This window comes from Vigna unguiculata, chromosome 8 (genome assembly GCF_037176805.1).
Source record: "Vigna unguiculata cultivar grain cowpea cultivar isolate G323 ecotype 2 chromosome 8, ASM3717680v1, whole genome shotgun sequence".
NCBI classification, from domain to species: domain Eukaryota; kingdom Viridiplantae; phylum Streptophyta; class Magnoliopsida; order Fabales; family Fabaceae; genus Vigna; species Vigna unguiculata.
Window position 1 is genome coordinate 33,591,626 of NC_140799.1, and position 21,530 is coordinate 33,613,155.

The 21,530-nt window shown below is 38.3% G+C and overlaps 3 protein-coding genes across 3 annotated transcripts; 2 read left to right on the plus strand and 1 right to left on the minus strand.

Annotated features, from left to right (window-relative positions):
• The first annotated feature begins 200 nt into the window (after positions 1-200).
• On the plus strand, positions 201-1,477 carry LOC114193804 (CCT motif family protein). Its single transcript, XM_028083746.2, has 3 exons — positions 201-802; positions 1,075-1,224; positions 1,335-1,477. The coding sequence occupies exons 1-3, from the start codon at positions 323-325 to the stop codon at positions 1,356-1,358; spliced, it is 654 nt and encodes a 217-aa protein (XP_027939547.1). The 5' UTR covers positions 201-322; the 3' UTR covers positions 1,359-1,477.
• A 10,998-nt stretch (positions 1,478-12,475) lies between these two features.
• Positions 12,476-14,413, plus strand: LOC114193024 (UDP-glycosyltransferase 87A1-like). The gene is made up of 2 exons (XM_028082715.2): positions 12,476-13,082; positions 13,418-14,413. The coding sequence occupies exons 1-2, from the start codon at positions 12,575-12,577 to the stop codon at positions 14,293-14,295; spliced, it is 1,386 nt and encodes a 461-aa protein (XP_027938516.1). The 5' UTR covers positions 12,476-12,574; the 3' UTR covers positions 14,296-14,413.
• On the minus strand, positions 14,048-20,649 carry LOC114195073 (uncharacterized). Its single transcript, XM_028085468.2, has 6 exons — positions 19,124-20,649; positions 16,256-16,831; positions 15,659-16,171; positions 15,480-15,584; positions 15,341-15,389; positions 14,048-15,256 (listed from the first exon to the last, which is right to left on the minus strand). Exons 1-3 carry the CDS (start codon positions 20,573-20,575, stop codon positions 15,905-15,907), a joined length of 2,295 nt encoding a protein of 764 aa, XP_027941269.2. The 5' UTR covers positions 20,576-20,649; the 3' UTR covers positions 14,048-15,256; positions 15,341-15,389; positions 15,480-15,584; positions 15,659-15,904.
• Between the last annotated feature and the right edge of the window lie 881 nt (positions 20,650-21,530).

The following is a 21,530-nucleotide window of genomic DNA, read 5'->3' on the forward strand; positions in this document are numbered from 1 at the left end:
TATATGAATTAAATTGAGTTAAGAAAATGTATGAAAAAGTTTAAGCAATTAACAGTTTATTAAGAGGATTAAACGTAAAGAATATGCAAGTAAGTAATCAAAGACTAAACAAATTTGGAGCAAATGAAGGGATAGAAGGTCAATTATTTCATAGTGATTGTTCCCACTATATAACATGCCTACTTCATCCTATTGATAGTTACATAACGTACGGTAGGAGCACATGCATTATTATTATGCAATTACAAAGTCCAAAGGTGAGAGAAAGTGAGAGAGAGAGAGCGTGAGAGAGGAAGAGAGAGAGAAACTTGGTTGAGATAAGATGGGATGCACTTCACTACTCAGAAGTCCCAAGAAAGAAGAACAAGAGGTACCAGAAGCCATCACCTCCGTTTTACCAAATTCTGACCAATCTTACAGCTATGAAGATTTCAATATTTTGGAGGAACTGGAAGGGGTCTTCAACTCCAAAGAGGAACAAAAGTTGCTGCAACAAGACTCTTCAAGTGGCGAACTCCATTGGGATTTCATGGAATGGGAGGAATTTGCTCCCATTGAAGAGGAAGGAGAAGACGAAAACGAAGGAAAAGAACAGGTAACAGAGAGCACGAACCGGTACCCTTTTGAGGAGCAGCAGATAAAGAGAGAAAACATTGTTGGGTTTTGGGAAATGGATGATGAAAAGATGGTGGCTTTGAACTTGAACTTGAACTATCAAGAGGTTTTGGATGCATGGTCTAACCGAGGCTCTCTATGGGCTGATGACTGTTCTCTTTCCTTGGCAACCAACAATGGCTACTATGTTAGTATTTACAACACTCTCATATTCATATCTCCAATTCTTTTACTGTCATATAAATATGGTACTCTTTCTTTAAGTGTTTGATATATATGAACTGGTTGATATGCAGTGATTGAAATTCTTAGATACAAAGTTTTAGGGTATGTCTATTTATTTTTGGATAAGTCCAACGTTAGTTTTGCTATCTAGAATAGATATTTTTGTTCACTTTGTGTTTGGTAATATACATACATATTAAGAGAGTAGCCATGAATGGTATAATTGTTGTTTAGAATGGAGAAGTGCCGGTGTTGGAAGAAGAGAGAGCGAGAAGAGAAGCAAGTGTTCTTAGATACAAAGAGAAACGTCAGAACAGATTGTTCGCAAAGAAGATAAGATACCAAGTTCGGAAACTAAACGCTGATAAAAGACCAAGAATCAAGGTTTCACTTTTGAATTTTTTGTGTTTCTTTTTGGTGGCATTGGGTTTTGCAGTATGGTCATTTTGTTTGTTTTGTTATGAAAGCAGCTTTTTCCGATATTTTTGTTGTAGGGTCGCTTTGTGAAGAGACACTGAAGTTGCTCCGGAAAGATCTCAAACCCAAAATATCTCCCAAAATATCTAAGCCCACTGTACATTTATTTTCAACTTCAAACGTTGTTTCTTGTATTTATCCATTCAAATTATCTCTCTCACATCCTACACAACTTCAAAACAAAGCAAACAAAAAAAAAAAAAAATAATAATCAAGTACCCTGCTTCTAATTTCAATATAAAATTCATTCCATGTTTCAAATTTATAAAAAAGAAAAACAATTTTGGAGTTTTATGTGTCTTCAGGTCCACGCTTGTTGTTTTAATTTGGTGCTCTTTTTTATCTGTACTTTACTATTTTGATGTTATGTGTAAAAAAACTGCAAATTTTAATTATAAACAGATTCGGAAGATAACAAAGACAGAGATGAAACTACACTAAATTTACTAGTTTAACCGCTAAAGTTTATAGTTTTTTGTTACCGTCAAATTAATAAAACAGGATTAGGTTAATGATTAAACCTTAACATCTCTTGTTCTTGTCTTTCTCCTTTGCCTATTTCCAAGGTGTGTGGTCTATGGTCGTTGATCATCCTGATATATTGATTCCAACTTTCAAATGAATATACCCATCGGTTTTCAAAACGAGAATAATAGAAAACACCACGAAAAAAAAGTTATGGTGGATCTACCACCGTCTTTCTCTTTTTCATTTTTTTTTGTAGAAAAGTGTTTTATGATTTGGTATGATTTGATTTCGTACAAAAGTGGTTTAAAGATTCGATTCTCAAATCATATAATATTCCACAAGAACTTCATACTACTAATTAAAATTAATCTTCTTTTTTATTAATTTCCTTACAAATCTATCTTTTGGGTACTAATTAACTACTTAAGTAAACGTTCAGCACTAAAAGTAGCATTTTATCTTTGCCAATTTAGTTGCGTGATGAACTTTTCGGTTATGTTTGTACCTTAAGCATGTAAGCATGACATATCTCGCAAGTGAACTACAAAAAAAGTGTATATTTTTTCTGAATTATATGTTAGTTGGAGATATTTTCATGTTACTTTCCAAATGTTGACCTGTTCAAAGTACAATTGTGATAGTGAATATAGATTCCTTCTCTGTTAAACTATGACTGACAAAGAAATTGGTAGGGATTTCACTATGTGTGAATAGCTCATTTTAGTGAATTATATTTTCCTCTTTTTGGGAATATATATGTTTTCTCCTTTTTTATTTTAAATATACAGAATAGCTCATTCTATAATAAGTGTGATATTGATACAGAATATTTATTAATTTTTCGATGTCAGAAATTAGTTATTAAAGTTTTTTTTTTTTTGTTTTTCATACCAACGTACCAGATAGAACCATTTAATATTGTACAAGTGATTTCGATAAATTCAAATCCATACCATGGAAAAAATGGAAGTTTTTACCATATCTTTAACCAATTGTTCAAACCCACATACAAAATCAAGGAAGAAAAGAGTCAATGATTCCAAGTTGAAAAAATTATTATAAAATATTAAATTTGATCTTTTACTGGTTTACATGAAAAGCAAGAAGGAAAAAGGGAAGTGACATGGTTGGTATTGAAAAGAGAGAAACGTTAGTAAATGACTCAACGCTTGGAGTAAAAAGTGGTAAGGGACAAATATAATTAATTATCTCGTGCATAAATATTATATTTTAAGTAATTATCTAATGGATATGTTTAAGTTTAATTAGTAATTTAGTATTTATATTTAGATTTTTTTACTTTTATAATTTTTAATTTAATTGAGTTTTATATTTCTTTTTCAGTTGAGTTTTGTATTATTTTTATTCGATTGAATCATTATTTCTTTTAGAGAAAAAAAAAACTCAATCGATTTCATTAGGTTGAATTGAGATGAATGTCTTTATAAACATGTTATTTAAGTTATTTTTATCTTGAAATTATTTGGTTTTTTTCTTCTCTATCTTTCTTTACTTTCCATCACATTCCTTTACCTTTCTCTACCTCTCCGATCTTAGACCAATATTTATTTAGGAGTCAAAATAATACACAAAAAATTTATATATTTAATTAGTATTATTAATATAATAAAAATGAATACATAATTTAGTATAACAGTAATAATAAAGGAAATCACATATATATCTAGGGATGTAAAAAAAAATTCATACTCACGGGTATCCGTAGATAAAGTCCGCAACAGATAAAAAATGAATATTTGTGAGTATTTTTATACCTGCATGTTAATGGGGCGGGTACGAGTATCATAGTATCTATACCTATGGATACCCGTACCCGCTATACTCTCATGTAAATTAAAAAAACGTGATTGAAACATTAACACATTGATTTTGAATGTGTTATATTTTATCAATTGGTTTTAAAGAATCTTCATTTCTTTGTAAACTGTCATTCAATAATATTTAAATGGATTATTTGCACTTTGTATGAAATTTATGAATGTTATGCATTGTATTTTTATGTGATTTTATAGTTAAAATATGTTGTTAAATATTAAATTTTTTTATGGTAAATACCTGCGAGTACCCGTGGATATCCGATATTAAAAAAATATGCGGGTACCCGTATAATGGATATCTGCACGGATATGGATACAAGTACATGGCAGATATTTATTCTGTGGCTAGGGTACGAAAAAGCTATTTCCCGTACCTTACCCGCCCTGTTGACATGATATATCTAAATAAAATAAACACAAGGTTATCCTAGACTTAGACTTAGAGCCCATTATATAGTCACTAACACCCACCCCTTAGGTTATCCTAGGCAATGTGGGACTTTTCAAAACGTGTTATTTTTATTAGCCCAACATTTCCTACTAGGCGCACTAGGCAAAAAGTTATAGTCATTAGTCAGGGGGAACTCTTTTTACTTAAGAGAGTAAGACTTAAATGTCACGATTCGATTGTGACTTTGCCCACTTGGCCTCTGTAACAGGACAATTGATGTCACCTGGAACACACTTAAGCATTATTTTTTTGGAAATGATATTTTGACACACTTTTGACACGGGCTTACATGTTTTTTTTAAAGTAACTTTTAATTTATTTTTTAAAGTATTGACTATGGTTCCATTTTTTCTACAATGGCTTTCAAAGGTACTTGGTATAGAGTCGCTATGACTTTCCATTTATGCCTTCCATTTGCTTGTGTGTGCCTTCCATTTCCGTGTTGCATTGGTTCGTTGGCCTTTATGGTCCATTGGTTCGTTGTTTGTTCTTGCATTGGTAGGAGTATGTCGGCGTCGCTATGGGGTTAATTGTGACTGAGCTTGTTTCCTTCATTTTGTCTTCCACATGAAACAACGATGAAGTAATTGATGTTTTGTCTCACTTTGAGATCAACCCCTTTGTGTTTTTCTCCAGAATGGTGTTTTTATCCCCTTTTGAATCTCTGCAAGAACTCTTTAATCAACCAAAAAGTGATATTTTTTTATTTGGTTATTGCTAAGGTGTGTCGAAGTCCTAAGTTGGCTCACGATGGTTTTGGCTTGGACACAGGCTTCGTCGCTATGTTGGAAAACGAACTACTACAGGTGGTTAATACATTTTGTGTGATAGTTGACAGTGGCACAACGATACAAGTGCGATTTGTGTTCGTGATGACTAGGGATGTCAAAAAAAATTGTACTCGCCGGTATCCGCGGATAAAACCCGCAACGAGTAGGAAACAAATATTAAAAATGGATATGCACTACCTGCAAGTACGAGTATTTTTTATACCCGCATGTTAACGGGGCGGGTACGAGTATCATAGTATCCATATCCGTGGATACCCGTACCCGCTAAACTTTAATTCATAAAAATACCCTTATATATATATATATATATATATATATATATATATATATATATATATATATTAGTAGAAAACATTCTGACCTAATTTTTTCTAAGCTGCACATCTTGTCTTGTCTTTTATCTTCATTCTTCTAGCTTCAAGTATTGGTACATTGTCTTATTCCAGGTACACCCATTGACATTCTTCTCTTTCCTTTCTTTGAAATTGAGCATATACATCAAGCCCTATATAGACAATGGTGTTTATGGTATGCTTGTTGTCAAATGATGGAATCAAAATAAGAATACTTGGTACATGGCAGTTGAGGTTTATTATTTAGTTAATTTGTTTATTTTTCAGGAATCAATCGGAGAAAGTGGGCTTGTTGATTAAAACACTAATTAAAGAATTTCCATTGTGTTGAACATCATTTTATATTTACTTTTATAATTATTTGGACTTGTATGAACTTGAGTTTATTTGAACTTTATTTAAAATTTATAACATTGATGTATTTTATTTTATTTTATTTGAATTTATGATTAAATATATTTTTTTAAAAATAATTTTGTAACTAAACGTGGATACCGGCGGGTATAAAAGAAATAGGCGGGTACCCGCATAACGGATACCCGACGGATATGGGTACGGGTACGGGGTGGATATTTATCCAGCAGATAGGGTACGGGGGAGCTACTACTCGTACCTTACCCACCCCGTTAACATCCCTAGTGATGACAATGGTTCTGCGTTAGGGTTTGCTCATAGTGTGCGTAATAGAGGTGAGTTCTCCAGGTGCATGAAAATGGAGGTCTTGTCGTGGTTAATGGTGGATTGGTTTGCTTTAGGCGGATTTGTGTCGTGGTTGTATGGCACAATTGGGAGTGTTTTACCACAGACAAAAAAAAATTAATTGGTAAAAGTTTTAAAAAAGTATACAAAAAGTAAAATGTAGCTCCCTACTTATTTGTTCACGTTGCATATTTGGTTTGACGTATTTTTATTTTCAAGCCAGTCACCCAATGCAAGCGATGAGAGTTGATTTTTGTGACTTTTAATGAAATTCGTGGTGCATAGGAAATATATCTCATTAGACTACCAACAAATATTGATGGGTAAAAGTTTTACAAAATTGTACAAAAAGTAAAACCTAACTTCCCACTTATTTACTTATTTGTTCATTGTATCACACTTATGTTGCAGAATTAGTTTGTCCTGTTTATTTTTTGTTAGGTCAGTCATCAAATGCAAGGGTTGTTTTTCTGAAATTGAAACCTTCGCACCCATACACCCATCTACGGAAGCTTCTCACCATAGCGATAACCAAATAAAAAAATCTCTTCTTGGTAGATTAAAGGAAATGAAAGCGACCCATAATTTTTTTTCCTTGCGGATTGTAGATCTGAGGTGCGTTCTTACAGAGATTCAAAAGGGTGGAAAAAAACACCATTAGGTATAAAAGCACAAAAGCATCGATCCCGAAGTGACACCAAACATCAACTCTTTCTTCATTGTTTCATGTAGAGAAGAAAAATGAAAGAAACTAGCCCAATCACAATAAATTTCCACAATGGTGTCGTAGAGAAGAAAAATGAAAGAAATAAGCCCAATCACAATAAATCTCTACGAAGATGCCGACATACTCCTACTAATACAAAAACAAACAATGAACTAATGGACCATCGATGTCAACAAACCAATGTAGCACAAAAATGGATACCAATTACCTTTTAAAGCCATTGTGAAAAATAGAGGTGTCAATTTGGCCCAGCCCACAGGGTTTGGCCCTGGCCCATGCGAGCTAGGGCCAAAAAAGCCCACATTGAAAAAAAGCTCTCAACAAAGAAGCCTATAGGGCCAAAAACCCTACAAAATTCCTATGGGCCAGGGCCAACCCATGGGCTTTCATCTTCCACATGAAAAATATATTATTTTTTTGAAATATATTACTATTTAAGGGACAGGCCCAACGAACTGGACAAGCACGACGACCCGAATAGGTCGAACGACCCGGACCTGCTCGACGACCTCGACAAGAACGACGAGCCTGATGATCCAAACGGGCGCAACAACTCGAACGGGCCCGACGACCTGAACGGGCTGACAACCAAGACAAACCCGACAACATGGACAGGCCCGACGACATGGACGAGCTCGACGATCCAGACGAGCTCGACAACCAAACGAGACCAACGACCAGGATGGGCCCGACGAACCGGACGGGGCCTATGACCCAAACAAGCCCGACGACCCGAACGAGCCCGACGACCCGAACGGGCCCGATGACCCAGATGGATCCTACGACCCAAACGGACCCGATGAGCCCGACGACCCAGACGAGCCATACGACCTAGACGGGCCCAATGATTCGGATAGGCCCAACTACCCAGACGGGCCCAAAAATCTGAAAGGGCCCGACGACCCAGATGGGTTTGACGACCCGATGACCCGAACGGGCCCAATGATCTAGACAAGTCCAACAACCCAAACGGGCACGACAAACTGTATCGACCCTGTAATACCCGAGAAAATTAAATAGTTAATTAAATAATTATTTAATAATTGCGGGTAATAGAAGCATTTAAAGTATTTAATGCGGATTGCTATGATGTGAAAAAGTACTAGCTCAAGTGGTTGAGAGTACTTTGATTATGTGTGAGGACTTGAGTTCGACGTGATTTTTATGAATTTATGAATTTTTATGCTCTATATTTGGATGTGGGACGTGATAACATAACCTTAGAATTAGAGTTATTATCACAAAACATGATTAATTGAATTTGTTGTGCACTTGCTTTGTGATTGTAGGGTTGTGAGTTCAAACCTTGCTAAGGACAAATTCATCCTCTTTTTGCTAATTTCTTTTGGCATGAATATGAAAGGATTGGGAAACCTAGCAGCTAATGGAGAGGCAACGTAGGGGCTGAAACACAATGGGTTAATATCCATTGAATGGCCTTAGTCATAATTTTTATTTAATAAAATTTGTTTTAGAAAATTAAAGAACAATTAGGGCACATTATGCCTGAGAGAGAATAGAGAAGGAGAGGAAAATTAACCTGGGAAAGTGCAGACAATTCTGAGAGTGAGAGGGGGTGATTCTAGTTCGTGAAAGAGGCCAAGGAGAGAAGAGTTGAAGTGCTTCTTTTTAGCAAAGGGAAGAAGGTGTGCAAGGAGAGTGAGAATCTCAATTGGAGCGAGAATTCCATGTAAGGGGAGTTGTTTTCGAGTGTTTTTAATCATATTCACCATATTGTGCCTTGAATGATCGAAATTGCATGTTTCCATCTGTTTTCTGCATTGTTTTATCGAGTTTCTGGGTTTTTCCCAGAAACCGCCTGGCGGTTTAATCCCTACTGTTAGGCGGCTCATCAGTAGTGGGTGTTGTTCTTGTTTTGGCTTGAATCGCTTGGCAGTGATGGATATCTGCCAGGCGACGCGACATTGTTCGCGTTCTTTCTGGGTTGTTTTGATGTTGTTCGTGTGGAAATCATTGTGGTTTCTGAAATTGATGTGTGTAGATCATATTGGGTGCATTGTTGATATGAAATTAACCCGAATTTAGGGCATGGCAAAGTTTCGGACATACCGTGTATAGAAATCTGTGATCATATGCTCAAGTGTGAGAAGGGATTTAATTGGGGTTAATTCTAGAAGATAAAAGCTAAGTAAAGACATTAAGAATTTGATTGCGAATAGAAAGTCCAGTTTATCATATATGTATTACTGCAATTTGGTGTGTTAGGCAACAAGGATGGATTCATAAAAGGCTTGAAGTCACTGGCAGGTATGGAGGATTATGCATTTAAATGGGTATTGTTGTACCGCCTGGCGGAGCTATGCTTGCCGCCAGGCGATAGCGAGGCCAGGGTTTGTTCTATGAAATTCTGGTAGCGGCGTACAGGGCTGTTGGGAAGATTTGTGAGTCTGTTTTGGGGAGAAATTATTTGTGAATGAATTGTGGTTGAATTGGGCATAGAAAGACGATTAAAATGGGGACTTTAGAATGATTGGATTATAATAATTGGATGAGGTAAGAAATAGGTGTGAGGTATTAGAAATTAGCTAAGAGTTAAACAAGCATTATGCAGGTATTGAGTGTGAATCTTGAGTCCTTTAGTGGGGCTGTGGTAAAGGGATTGGAAAATAATTAGGTGTTGGGTATTATGGAAATGGACAATCCTATAAGCATGGAATAAAGATATATTAAGACTATTGAAAGGAAAGTGTTGGTCATTACAGTGTGGTATATTTGGGGGTGTGATTAAAGGTATTGAAATGCTAGTTGTTTCCATAGGTGTGGATGGAGTTGCTATATTATGATAATTCTCTTGTTAATTGAGAAAACTTGAATAGATGGATTGATCATTGTAAAGTATAGGTACTTGATTACATACAATAGTTGTAGACTAACCATAATGAGGATTCAATGTTGGAGTCTCTATTTGGTCCTTGGAATTGAGTTATGCAGCAAATCAGACTAATTGAGGTGCTAAAAACCAGTAAAGTGTTGTTTCTGATATGGCGCCTGGCGACACGATAGGTGCACTAGGCGATAAGCGTAACAGGGGTGGAATATTGTCACAAGTGCGCCTGGCAGCAGAGTGTGACCCGTCAGGCGGTAGACGCCACAACAGTGGGTTTGTGTGAGAGTGGCACTTAGCGGCAAGGGGTAACCGCCAGGCGATAGCAGAGAGAACAGGGGTTGCGCGCAAGTCTGGCGCCTGGCGAAGAGGACTGTATCGCTAGGCGGTCTGGACCAGTTTCGCCTGGCGGTGCTTGGTGTTGCGCCAGGCGGAAATCCAGTAGACTGTGACTTGTGTTGTGTTGAGATTTAGCAATGATGCTATACTTGGATCGGGAGATGTTGTGCCATGAGTGGGTAGGTTCATGGATGGTGGTTAACATGTGATGATATGAGCGGGGAGGTTCATATCCAGTTACTCTCGCGTGGGGATATGAGCAAGGTAGGTTCGTATGTTCCGTGCTCACACTTGAGAGATGCCATGCACGGGGAGGTACGGGGCTGGTGGATCACATGTGTTGGACTACGAGCGGGTAGGTCCGTAGAGCAGGACTACGAGCGGAAAGGTTCGTAGAGCAGGACTACGAGCGAGGAGGTTCGTAGAGGCAGGACCACGAGTGGGCAGGTTCGTGTGAGCATCATATTCCCGGGTCCAAGGCCAACCATTTGTGTGATTGAAGGCTGAAAAGTCTTGAGGTTAAGGTCTTGGCCAAGAACTTTGTAGAGTGTATAAGATTGGGTGTATGACTTATTTGGTGATAATATATATATGTTTATATATTGTTTTTATTTTCTCAGCTCACCCTTTTTGTTTGTGTATGGCGATGATTGTGTGACTTGTTACATGGGAGCAGATGTTGATACAGGTGATGCTGAGGATGCTCAGGCGACGGAGTGAGGGCTAGCTTGGGAATTAGAGCTAGGATTTTTCATTATATATTTATGATGTTTTCATTTATGGCTTTGGATTTTGGAACTTGTAGAGCTTTATTACTACTACTTTATAAATTTTGGCGCGCGAATTTTATATTGTAAATTTTCCCGCGTTGGGAATAATAACATTGCGACTTTTGAGATTTAATTGTTTATTTTAATTATTTATTTAGTAATATTCCTCAGGGATGTTACAGACCCGACGATTGGGACGAGTCCTACGACCTAGACAGGCCCGACGACGAAGACTGGCTAGACGACACGTATGGGCCTGACAACCCGGACGAGCCCGACAACCTGAACGTGGCCCACAACCTGGACGGACCCGACGACCGGGATGAGCCCGATGACCTAAACAAGCCCGATAACCCGGAAGGGCCCGACGAACCAGACGGTCCCAACGACACGGATGGGCCCGATGACTCGGATGGGCCCGAGGACCTGAACAGGCCCAACGACCCAGACGGGTCCGACAACACGGACGAGCCCAATGACCTGGACGTTTCCAACGATTCGAACGAGACCGATGATCCGAACGGGCCCGTTCACCCGAACCGCCCCGATGATCTAGAGTGGACCAATGACCTGATTAGGCCCGTCCATGTCGTCGGGCCCGTCCGGGTCGTCGGGCTCGTTCGAGGCGTTGGGCTTGTGTGGATCAACGGTCTCGTCCGGGTCGTCGGGCCCGTTCGGGTCGTTGGGCCTATCTGGATCATCAAGCTCATTCGGGTCGTCAGGCCCGTTTGGGTCGTCGGAACTATTCGAGTCGTTGAGCCCATCTAGGTCGTCGGGCCCTTTCGGGTCATCGGGCCCGTTTAGGTCGTCGGGCCCATCCTTATCATCGGCCTCGTCCAGGTCATCGTGTCCATCCGGGTCGTCGGGCCCGTCTGAGCCGTTGGTTTCATTCGGGTCGTCGAGCTTGTTAGGATCGTTGGGCCCGTCCGGGTGGTTGGGCCGGTCTAGGTCGTAGAGCCCGTCCGGGTCGTCGGTCCCATTCGGCTCGTCAGGCCCGTCCTGGTTGTCGGGCCTATCTGGGTCGTCTGTCCCGTTCGTGTTGTCGGGCATGTCCGGGTTGTCAGGCCCGCCCTGGTCGTTGGGCCCATCTTGGTCGTCGGGCCCGTCCTTGTCATTGGGCCCGTCCTGATCATTGGGTTCATCCGGGTCGTCGAGTCCGTCCGGGTCATCGGGCCGTCCGGGTCGCTCGACTTGATCTTTGACTCTAACTTGATGTAGTATTATTTGGGGCTAACCCACCTTAGCCCTAGCCCTAACCCACTAGAGAGGGGCTTTGGGGGCTGAGACTTTTTTTTGCCCCCTCATTTGGGGGCCCCCTAAAAAGGGCTTTATGAAAAGTGGGCCATAGCTGGCTCATAGGCTAGGGGCCAAATTGACACCTCTAGTGAAAAATGAAACCCTAATCAATACTTCATAAAATAAATTAAAAATTATTTTTGAAAAAGCTAAGTAGACCCGTGTTTAAAATTTATGTGTCAAAATATGTTATTATTTAAAGGGATAAATATGTTTTTGTCCTTCAATTTTTAGTTAAAATTAGAATTAGTCTTTTCTAAAAACTTTAAACCAAATTAGTCCCTCATATTTAAAAATGTATAGATTTAGTTCTTTAAACCAATTTTTTTAAATTTATTTAACATTTCAAACGCGTTTCTAAGCAAATATGTGTCAAATAATGTAAATAAATTAAAATATTATAATAAAATATGTTTAAAATATCAACTAAATTTAATAAAATTTGGTTAAAAAAACTAAATTTATATATTTACATAATTGAAGAACAAATTAGTTCATTCAAAGTTTTCAAAAAATACTGTTTCTAATTTCCAATTACAAAAACATATTTAACCTTTTTAAAACAGCCATGTTGTTGTTTAATACTATAGTGCACAGTGTAGAAAAATGCGAACACATAGAACACTCCAGAAGACAAAGAAATACCCAACACTGACTCTAATTGACACACTTCTCCGGCTATGCATAACTCCGTCAGCGGCGGCGGAAGCGGCAGCGTGTGCCACGTGGTGGCCATGCCGTTTCCGGGGAGAGGCCACATCAACCCCATGATGAACCTGTGCAAGATCCTGGCATCGAGAAGACCCAGCGATATTCTCATAACCTTCGTGGTCACCGAGGAGTGGCTTGGATTCATCGCCGCCGATTCCAAACCGGAATCCATTCGCCTCGCCGCCATCCCCAACGTCATCCCTAACGAGCGCCACAAAGCCGCCAATTTTCCCGCTTTCTACGAAGCCGTCATGACGAACATGGAAGAGCCCTTTGATCGGCTCCTCGATCGGCTCGAGCCGCCGCCGTCCGTGATTCTAGGCTGCGTTGAGCTGCGCTGGCCCATCGCCCTCGCAAATCGAAGGAATATTCCCGTGGCTGCGTTTTGGACCATGTCGGCGTCGTTTTACTCCATGCTTCATCACCTTGATGTATTTGCACAACAACGGCGTTTGAACGTTGACAAAGATACGCTGGGTATATCACTTCTTTACTTCTGATTTTTTTTATTTACTTTGCCAGTGGTATTATATTCATGAAAAAGAAAAAGAAGCTTAATGCATAAACATTTGGTTGAATATTCGTTGGAGAAGATGCATTTGCGTTCCTTAACAAATGTTAAGTTGGAGATGTAGTGATAATTTAGCAGAATGTTTGCTTATATCTCTTGTCTTCAATCTCTAACTATGATGACTGGTGTAGTGATTTGGCATAACTGTTAAAGGATGAAACCATTGCTTATTGTCTTCAAAAGGGTAATTCAATTATATTTAGGTTCATGTCTTATCTGTGGTGTTTTATAAATGATGCAGAGGGACAAGTAGAGAACGTTCCCGGAATTTCTTCGGCTCATTTGGCAGACCTTCGAACTGTGCTTCATGAAAATGATCAACGAGTCCTGCAGCTTGCATTGGAATGTATTTCGAAGGTTCCCAAAGCAAATTATCTTTTACTCACCACAGTCTATGAGTTAGAAGCTGAAACAATTGAATCCTTAAAAGCTATATTTTCATTTCCAGTCTATCCTATTGGCCCTGCAATACCATATCTAGAATTAGGAGAAAACCCTTCTTCCATCAACAATGATCATAACCATGACTATATAAAATGGCTAGATTCTCAGCCACCTGAATCAGTATTGTACATTTCTTTGGGCAGTTTCCTTTCAGTGTCTAGTGCCCAAATGGATCAAATTGTTGAAGCACTAAACAGTAGCAACGTTCGTTATCTTTGGGTGGCTAGAGCGGATGCTTCTTGGTTGAAAGACAAGTGTGGAGGTAAGGGTATGGTGGTGCCATGGTGTGACCAATTGAAGGTGTTGTCTCATTCTTCTATAGGTGGATTTTGGAGCCACTGTGGATGGAATTCCACTCTTGAAGCTCTCTTTGCTGGGGTACCAATGCTCACATTCCCTCTTTTCTTGGATCAAGTTCCAAATAGCAGCCAAATTGTAGATGAGTGGAGGAATGGGTGTAAGGTGGAACAAGAGAAGTTGGAGAGTGAAGAGATTTTGGCAAAAGAAAAGATAGAAAAGCTGGTTAATAGGTTTATGGATCTTGAAAGCCAAGAGGGAAAACAGATCAGGGACAGGGCAAGTGAAATCAAGGCCATGTGTCACAGAGCTATTGGCACAGGTGGGTCCTCTGATGGGAACCTTGATGCATTTATTAGATACATTTCAGAAGACTGATGCATTGAGAAGCTTGGATTATATAAAGGGTTGCTGATTGTATTTACCTGTAAGGATGTATATAACATTGTAAGCATGGATAATTCTTCAGTTTTACACTTTCACCTTCTGCCTGTTACACCCATCACTATATATCTGCACTAACACAAAAAAGCCTTTTAACGTCCGACATTTTCGACCTTTGACGTCTGCCCAAACACCGACGTCGTATCGGGTGACGTCAAAATAACGTCGGAAAAAGAGCAGACGTCACTTGACGTCGGTCCTTTAGGAGTCCGACGTTATCCAACGTCGGGGCCAATAATAGCAGACGTCAATTTTCGCGCCAGAAAGAGGGAAAAACCTGAGCAATTTAACGTCTGTCAGAGACTGTCAGACGTTAAATAACGTCGGCCCTGGTACAGTCCGACGTTAAATAACGTCTGTTAGGGCACACCAGACGTCAAACTGCTCCATTTTTTTTAAAAAATTTGACTGTTTTTACAATATCCACACACCTGAAAATCAGAAAATTCCCAGAACAATTTCATAATACTTTCAGCACAATTTTAGAGTTACAGTTATATATAATAGAACTAAAGTTTCAACATATATTCTAAACTAATATAAATAACAACAAACTAAAAGTTTCAACATGAAATTCTTGTACAATAAAGTTTTTAAAACGAGTTCTAATTCATGTGGTATCAACTCCATCTCTCCAATAGATATGCTGCCCATTCCTGTCTTAGTGTGTGAATAATGTCATCTGGTAGAGGTGATGGATTCTTGAATCGCTGAAAAAGTAATACAATTTCATTATGTATGAATATCATTCTTTAAAGTTTGATATGATTTATAATATGTGAAAGATATATATAATTACCTCTATCCATTCATCTTTAACTGCAGCTCGAATGATTGTTCTTATCCAAGACATGACATAATATCCACATTCCCATGAATCTTCTTGCTTGTTACACTGAACATTACAAATAAAATAAACACATCAAAGTCATAAGTTGACATACAGAAATTAATAACTTTAAAATGAATGAGTTCTAACCTTTGGATATATGACTTTAAGTTGTTGGCCTCTAGGTTTACCCACAATTCTAATGAAATTTTGGAAACATAAAACATATATAAGTTTTTATAACTAAGTAGATACATAGGTTAGGATTGAAAAAAAAAATAATACTTACTCTTGTAACATGTTTTTAAAAGCTGGTGGAATCTTCCTATGGCATGAACAAAACCATACAACTAGGCATTGTCTTGGAATGATGAGACAAAGTTGCCAATGATACCTACCATCAATCACAAGTACTTAGCCAAAATAATTAATAATACTTCACAAAATATTATTAGCAAAAACACTTACGAATCAATGTATGGCGCAAAGTAGATCTCTCTATTTGACTCAACCATCCATGTTTGCAAATAAAGTTTGATGTGGTCAGGTGAGTTTCCCGAAGGTTGAATTGTTTGAGGTTCAATGAATCCATAGACGGAAGATCGACCTTGGTCCACAATGACTTTGTCCATGTACCTACAAGAAGACAGTTAGGTATAATATTAAAAGGTACCAATTCCTTGCTTTAAATATGAAATACAATGAAAAAAAATCTTACATGCACCATAGTTGTATGACTGAAATATTTAACATCTTGTCTCCTGTAATGATCTCTAGTGCATCATTCAGGGTTATGTACAATGGGACATGACAATGGAGGCCAAATACTCTTAACTCCCACTCTAGCTCTACCGGTCCTCTTTTCAACTTGTGTAATTTCAGAAGCAGCTTTCCTAGAGGATCATCTTCTGCTTCTGCCATTTCATCATCTTCACGTATAACACGTGGACGTCGGACCAGCTGTTTTTCAGGACGAGTGGACTGAAATAAAGATTTAGAAAGGTTTGACGTTAAAAGTTTTATAAATTGTAAGATTGAACTACTAAAAACATGATGTCATAATACCTTTGGTGGGCTAAAGTATGGCATGATCAATGCTTTAGGCCAAGCCATAAATGTGCCTAAAGCTTCCCCAACAAATTGGATTTCTGAAGTTGGCACAGGCACTTGAGCATGGAGATATCGAATTTCATCAATCATCACACGCGCATACTGGGGCAATAGAGGAACACCATGGATAGTCTCCCCACCCTGAAGTTGTCGTCCTATGGCCACTACGCGCGGGGGGTCTTCATCAACCAATAACTCATACTGACTTGTGTAGTCAGTATGATCTACACCAGAGCATGAGCCTTTTGTACTCACACGTTGTCCTGTTGGAGCTTGAGTGGGTAATTCCATGTTCTGTTGCTGCATGGACTGAAGCTTTTCTTCAAGTGTTCTTTGTATTTGTTGTTGTTGTTGAAGTTGTTCCATAAAACGTTGCTCCATAATTCCCATGCGTTGGTTGAATCTTTCCTCCATTTGTTGCTCCATCTTCCTCAAGGCCTCTTGACTCAACGATTCATTACTTCTTTGTGGAGGACCAAAGTAATCTCGAAGACCAATGGCACCTCCAACACCACGCACACGTCCTGGGTGCTCTGGCCTTCCAATTGCCGTTGTGAGTATATCGTCCCGACCATGGCCAACAAACGAACCCTGAGTCTCTTGCTCAATTAATTCATCCTACAACACAAAAGAAAGTTTAATCAAAAGGAGAAACATATGAACTATGATAGTCAAATAAGGTTTGTACTTACTATTTTTTGAGATATGATTTGAGCAGATTGTGATGTCATTTGCTCATCGGACTTAGTCCGAGCAGCCTTCCACATCTCGTACCTAGGAATTGCATCCACTAGGTCAGGGGACTCAAGTCCCAAAGACTGTGCACGAGACTTTTTCAATTTTTTCTCCAATAATGCATAACCACCTCGAGAGAGTACGTGTGGTGTATCATTAAGCTTTTGTCTTTGTTGGGTTGCTGTCCTTTTTTCCTGTGACACATAACATTATTTAATAGTTTTAATACACAAATGTATGACTAGTGTCACTATAAACAAATTTAACAAACAAACCTGCCAGTCTCCAGACTCTCTACATGCACGAAATTGCATCCATTCCTCCTCAGAGATTTTGTACTTCTCACAAGGAGTGTCATGTTGTCTATCTCCAAACACATATAAACGTGTGAGCCTTGCCTTGAAGTCCCTCCATCTGGTGGCTATGTGAGATAAGACTTTCTTTCTAATCCGCTCAGTGTTTGGAGTAATCTCAAATTTGTGCTGTTTGAAACATAAAATATGTTATGTTAACAGTAACATAAAAAAATACTATAGTTGGTTTAAGTAAACATACCACAAGATCCTGCCATAGGAGGTTCTTCTTGACCTCCGCGACGTCATCCCAACATGCAATTGCAATAGAAACTTTCGTTTTGGCCAACATTCCTATGTAGCTACGGTACTTTTTTTCCCAAGGCCCACTGGGTTCACCCGATCGAGGATCAATGTGGACCGGCATCCTCTCTCGTCGGTTTGTGACATCCGGCAACCGAGTCACAGATCTACCAGGTCCCTCCTGGTCTGATCCAGAGCTTGTCATACCTGAAACATTTCATTAGGAAATGTTAACAATGAAAATATACTCAATTAACGACTATTATATTAAAACAGCAAGAAAAATAAAATATTATAAATGTGACAATATTACATATGTAATGACATCATTGTTCGGTCCACGAGCTAGCCTCAATAGAGTTTCAGAAACATTTGGAGTCGCATAAACCTTTTTCTTAAACCATGATAAGAATGTTTTGTTATGTTCATTAAGTGCCCATTTTTCACTCATTCGTGGATTTGCTGATTTCGTTTCATCAATGTGTTGCGTAATTTAAGGAATGACCTCTACAGTGTTGTTTAAGATGTACAAATGGGCTTGATCAACTAATTTTCTACTAACACTTTGAATCTTCACTCCACGCACACCTTTACCTTCACATTTGCCTTCATGTCTAGTCTTAGGAACTCCAATTGGTTCACAACTTGGCATATAACTTGAGCAGAATTCAATGGCTTCTTCTGCAATGTACTGCTCTATAATTGAAGCTTCTGGTCGATACTGATTCTTGACATATCCCTTTAAGATCTTCATGTATCTTTCCACTGGGTACATCCATCTCAAGAAAACTGGCCCACATAATCGAATTTCCCTCACAAGATGAACTATCAAATGAACCATGATATCGAAAAATGAAGGTGGAAAATACATTTCCAATTGACACAATAGTCTAATGGCCTCATTTTCCAAATCGTCTAACACTCGAGGGTCAATAACTTTCTTGCATATGGCATTGAAGAACATAGACAAGCGTGTTAGAATACCTCTAACAGAAGTAGGTAAGATGGCTCGAATAGCTACTGGTAAAAGTTGTTGCATCAACACATGACAATCGTGAGACTTTAAACCGACTAACTTTAAATCTTGCATAGAAATAAGGCTACTAATATTTGAAGAGTAACCTTGGGAAACATTCACACTTCTTAAACACTCACAAAAAATTTGCTTCTCTTTTCTAGAAAGAGTGTGACAAGCTGGAGGCAGGTAGGTTCGTCTTCCAATTAATTGTGCATGTAACTCAGAACGGATGCCCATTTTAGCCAAATCTTGTCGTGCTTTAACTCCATCCTTAGTCTTTCCTTTTACATTTAGTAAAGTCCCGATGACGCTATCACATACATTTTTTTCAACGTGCATGACGTCTATACAATGTCGTACATCAAGTTTACACCAATATGGAAGATTAAAGAAGATTGATCATTTCTTCCAAATGCTTTTCTCCGTGGTCTTTTTCTTTGGATGTTTCCCAAACACAATGTCAATGTTTTCCACTTGGTTGTATATTTCTTCACCATTGCGGGGTCTCGCTACAACTTCATCCTCAGGACTTCCATTAAATGCTTTTTTCATTCTACGATAAGGATGATTTCGAGGAAGGAACTTTCGATGTCTTGTATACACAGTTTTCTGACCGTGCTTCAATTGAATATAACTCGTGTTTTTTTCACAAATGGGACATGCAAAATGACCTTTAACACTGTAACCGCTCAAGTTTCCATATGCTGGAAAATCATTTATGGTGCAAAACAACATTGCACGCAAACAAAACAATTCTTGAGAATATGAGTCATACACATCGACACCTTCTTCCCATAACAGTTTCAAATCATCGATCAACGACTTTAGGTACACATCAATGTCATTTCCAGGTTGTCTGAGACCCGATATCATCATAGACAACATCATATATTTCCTCTTCATGCACAACAAAGGAGATAAATTGTAAATCATCAGCAAAACTGGCCATGAACTATGTTTGCTACTTAAGTTCCCATAAGGATTCATACCATCTGTAGCAAGTCCAAGTCTTAAGTTTCTTGGCTCAGCACCAAATTCTGGAAATGTTTCATCAGTCTTCTTCCATTGTGGAGAATCAGCTGGGTGTCGAAGAAGATTATCACACTTTCTTCCATCAACATGCCATTTCAGGTTTTTTGCATCTTCTTTAATGGAAAATAGTCGTTTGAATCTAGGTATTATAGGAAGGTACCACATCACCTTAGCAGGTGGACCATCTTTGTCTTCATCGCCACTATTTCCATCAATTTTCTTTTTAAACCGCGATAAACCACATGTTGGACACGCCTTCAGTGAAGCAAACTCTTCTCTGTATAAAACACAATCATTTGGGCATGCATGTATCTTTTGATATTCCAAACCCATTGGACATAAAACTTTCTTCGCCTCATAATTACGGATAGGTAACGTGTTATTTTCTGGAAGCATCTCCTTTAACAACTCCAACAATTCTGTGAAACTTGTATCCGTCCATCCATGCCTTGCTTTTAAACTGAATAATTTCAAAGTTGCTGACAGTCGCGTAAAGTTAGTGCATCCTGGGTACAATTCTTCCTCTGAATCGGACTTAAGAGAATCATATAAATGAACTTTTCCAAAATTCTCCTCCCCAACATCACGTACCATATCTTCTAAATGATCATTCATCCAGTCATCTACATAATTTGTTCCTCGTGACGTCGTAGGCTTGTCTAATACTTCTCCATGCCAAGTCCAAAGTGTATAACTTCTCATTATACCAAAGATGAATAGATGATCACGCATTGTTCCCAAGTCATGACGTATTTGATTAAGACAACGAACACAAGGACAAAAATATGTCCCGTTACTTGAGATTGCGTGTTCTTGAACATATTGTAAAAACTCAGAAACCCCCTTCTCATACTTTTCACTTATGCGACGCTCATTCATCCAGCTTCGATCCATACTATGTTCATAAAAAAATCAATCAATCTCAAACTTTTAACTATCACAAGGTGAGGCCCTACCCATTCGAAAAAATTATTTTTCATAATTTTCTAACACATACAAATAAGTCAAACATCATAAATTTCACAAAATTTCGACAGCATTTCGCATTGGTCTCTGAAGTACACGAAATGAAAGTGATTAATCATGATCACAATCAAGTATGCATCCAGAGAACAACACAAATTAGCCTCAATCGAAATTTTGTGAAATTTATGCATAAACCTCAATGTATGCATCATAACAAATTATGAAAAATAATTCTTCCAAACTGTCCGATCGGACAATTCAAGATTTAATACAAACGATTAAAAATTTAATCATTTGTACTAAATCTTAAATAGGAACTAAGGTTCGCTTAGTATTTAATTAAAATTATAATAAATTTTCATATATAAAACAACAATGCAACCATAGTATTAAAAAATCAAATAAAATTGAAAATATTTTAAATAAAAGAAATCTAACAATAAACATAAATTTCTTTCAAAATTATGTAAATATTAATACAAAAATTCAAAATAAAAAAGTAGACCCAAAAAACTAACTAAAAAATATTCAAAATGTTAAACTACAACGGTAAAAAAAAAAAATCAATTTTAAACATACAATATGAACACACTTACAAAATCCAAAAAGAAGGATAAGTAAAGCTAACCTCTCGTTGCAAAACCAAAATCGAAGTTGGAGGAGAGTGGTCTTAGGGGCCGAACGTGCTAATGGCTGGCCAAATATGGGAAAGAAAAACACTACCAAATGGGAACGAAAATGATAAATATTGAGCTCAAAACTCAAAACCAATCCACAAAGCAAAATCCAACAACTTTCAGTGGTGGAAAATGAAAAATTGTACCTGCAATGGCGTCGTCGCCGGCACGGAGGGGAGAATGTGCGAGGCCAATATTCCGTTTCA

Coding starts and splice junctions, on each gene's coding strand:
- LOC114193804 (XM_028083746.2), top strand. CDS start 323: ATGGGATGCACTTCACTACTCAGAAGTCCCAAGAAAGAAGAACAAGAG. Junction 803..1,074: donor CAACCAACAATGGCTACTAT/GTTAGTATTTAC, acceptor ATTGTTGTTTAG/AATGGAGAAGTGCCGGTGTT. Junction 1,225..1,334: donor ATAAAAGACCAAGAATCAAG/GTTTCACTTTTG, acceptor TTTTTGTTGTAG/GGTCGCTTTGTGAAGAGACA.
- LOC114193024 (XM_028082715.2), top strand. CDS start 12,575: ATGCATAACTCCGTCAGCGGCGGCGGAAGCGGCAGCGTGTGCCACGTG. Junction 13,083..13,417: donor CGTTGACAAAGATACGCTGG/GTATATCACTTC, acceptor TAAATGATGCAG/AGGGACAAGTAGAGAACGTT.
- LOC114195073 (XM_028085468.2), bottom strand. CDS start 20,575: ATGGATCGAAGCTGGATGAATGAGCGTCGCATAAGTGAAAAGTATGAG. Junction 16,832..19,123: donor GTGAAGAAATATACAACCAA/GTGGAAAACATT, acceptor GGAAGGCCAGAG/CACCCAGGACGTGTGCGTGG. Junction 16,172..16,255: donor CATACTTTAGCCCACCAAAG/GTATTATGACAT, acceptor TCTTTATTTCAG/TCCACTCGTCCTGAAAAACA.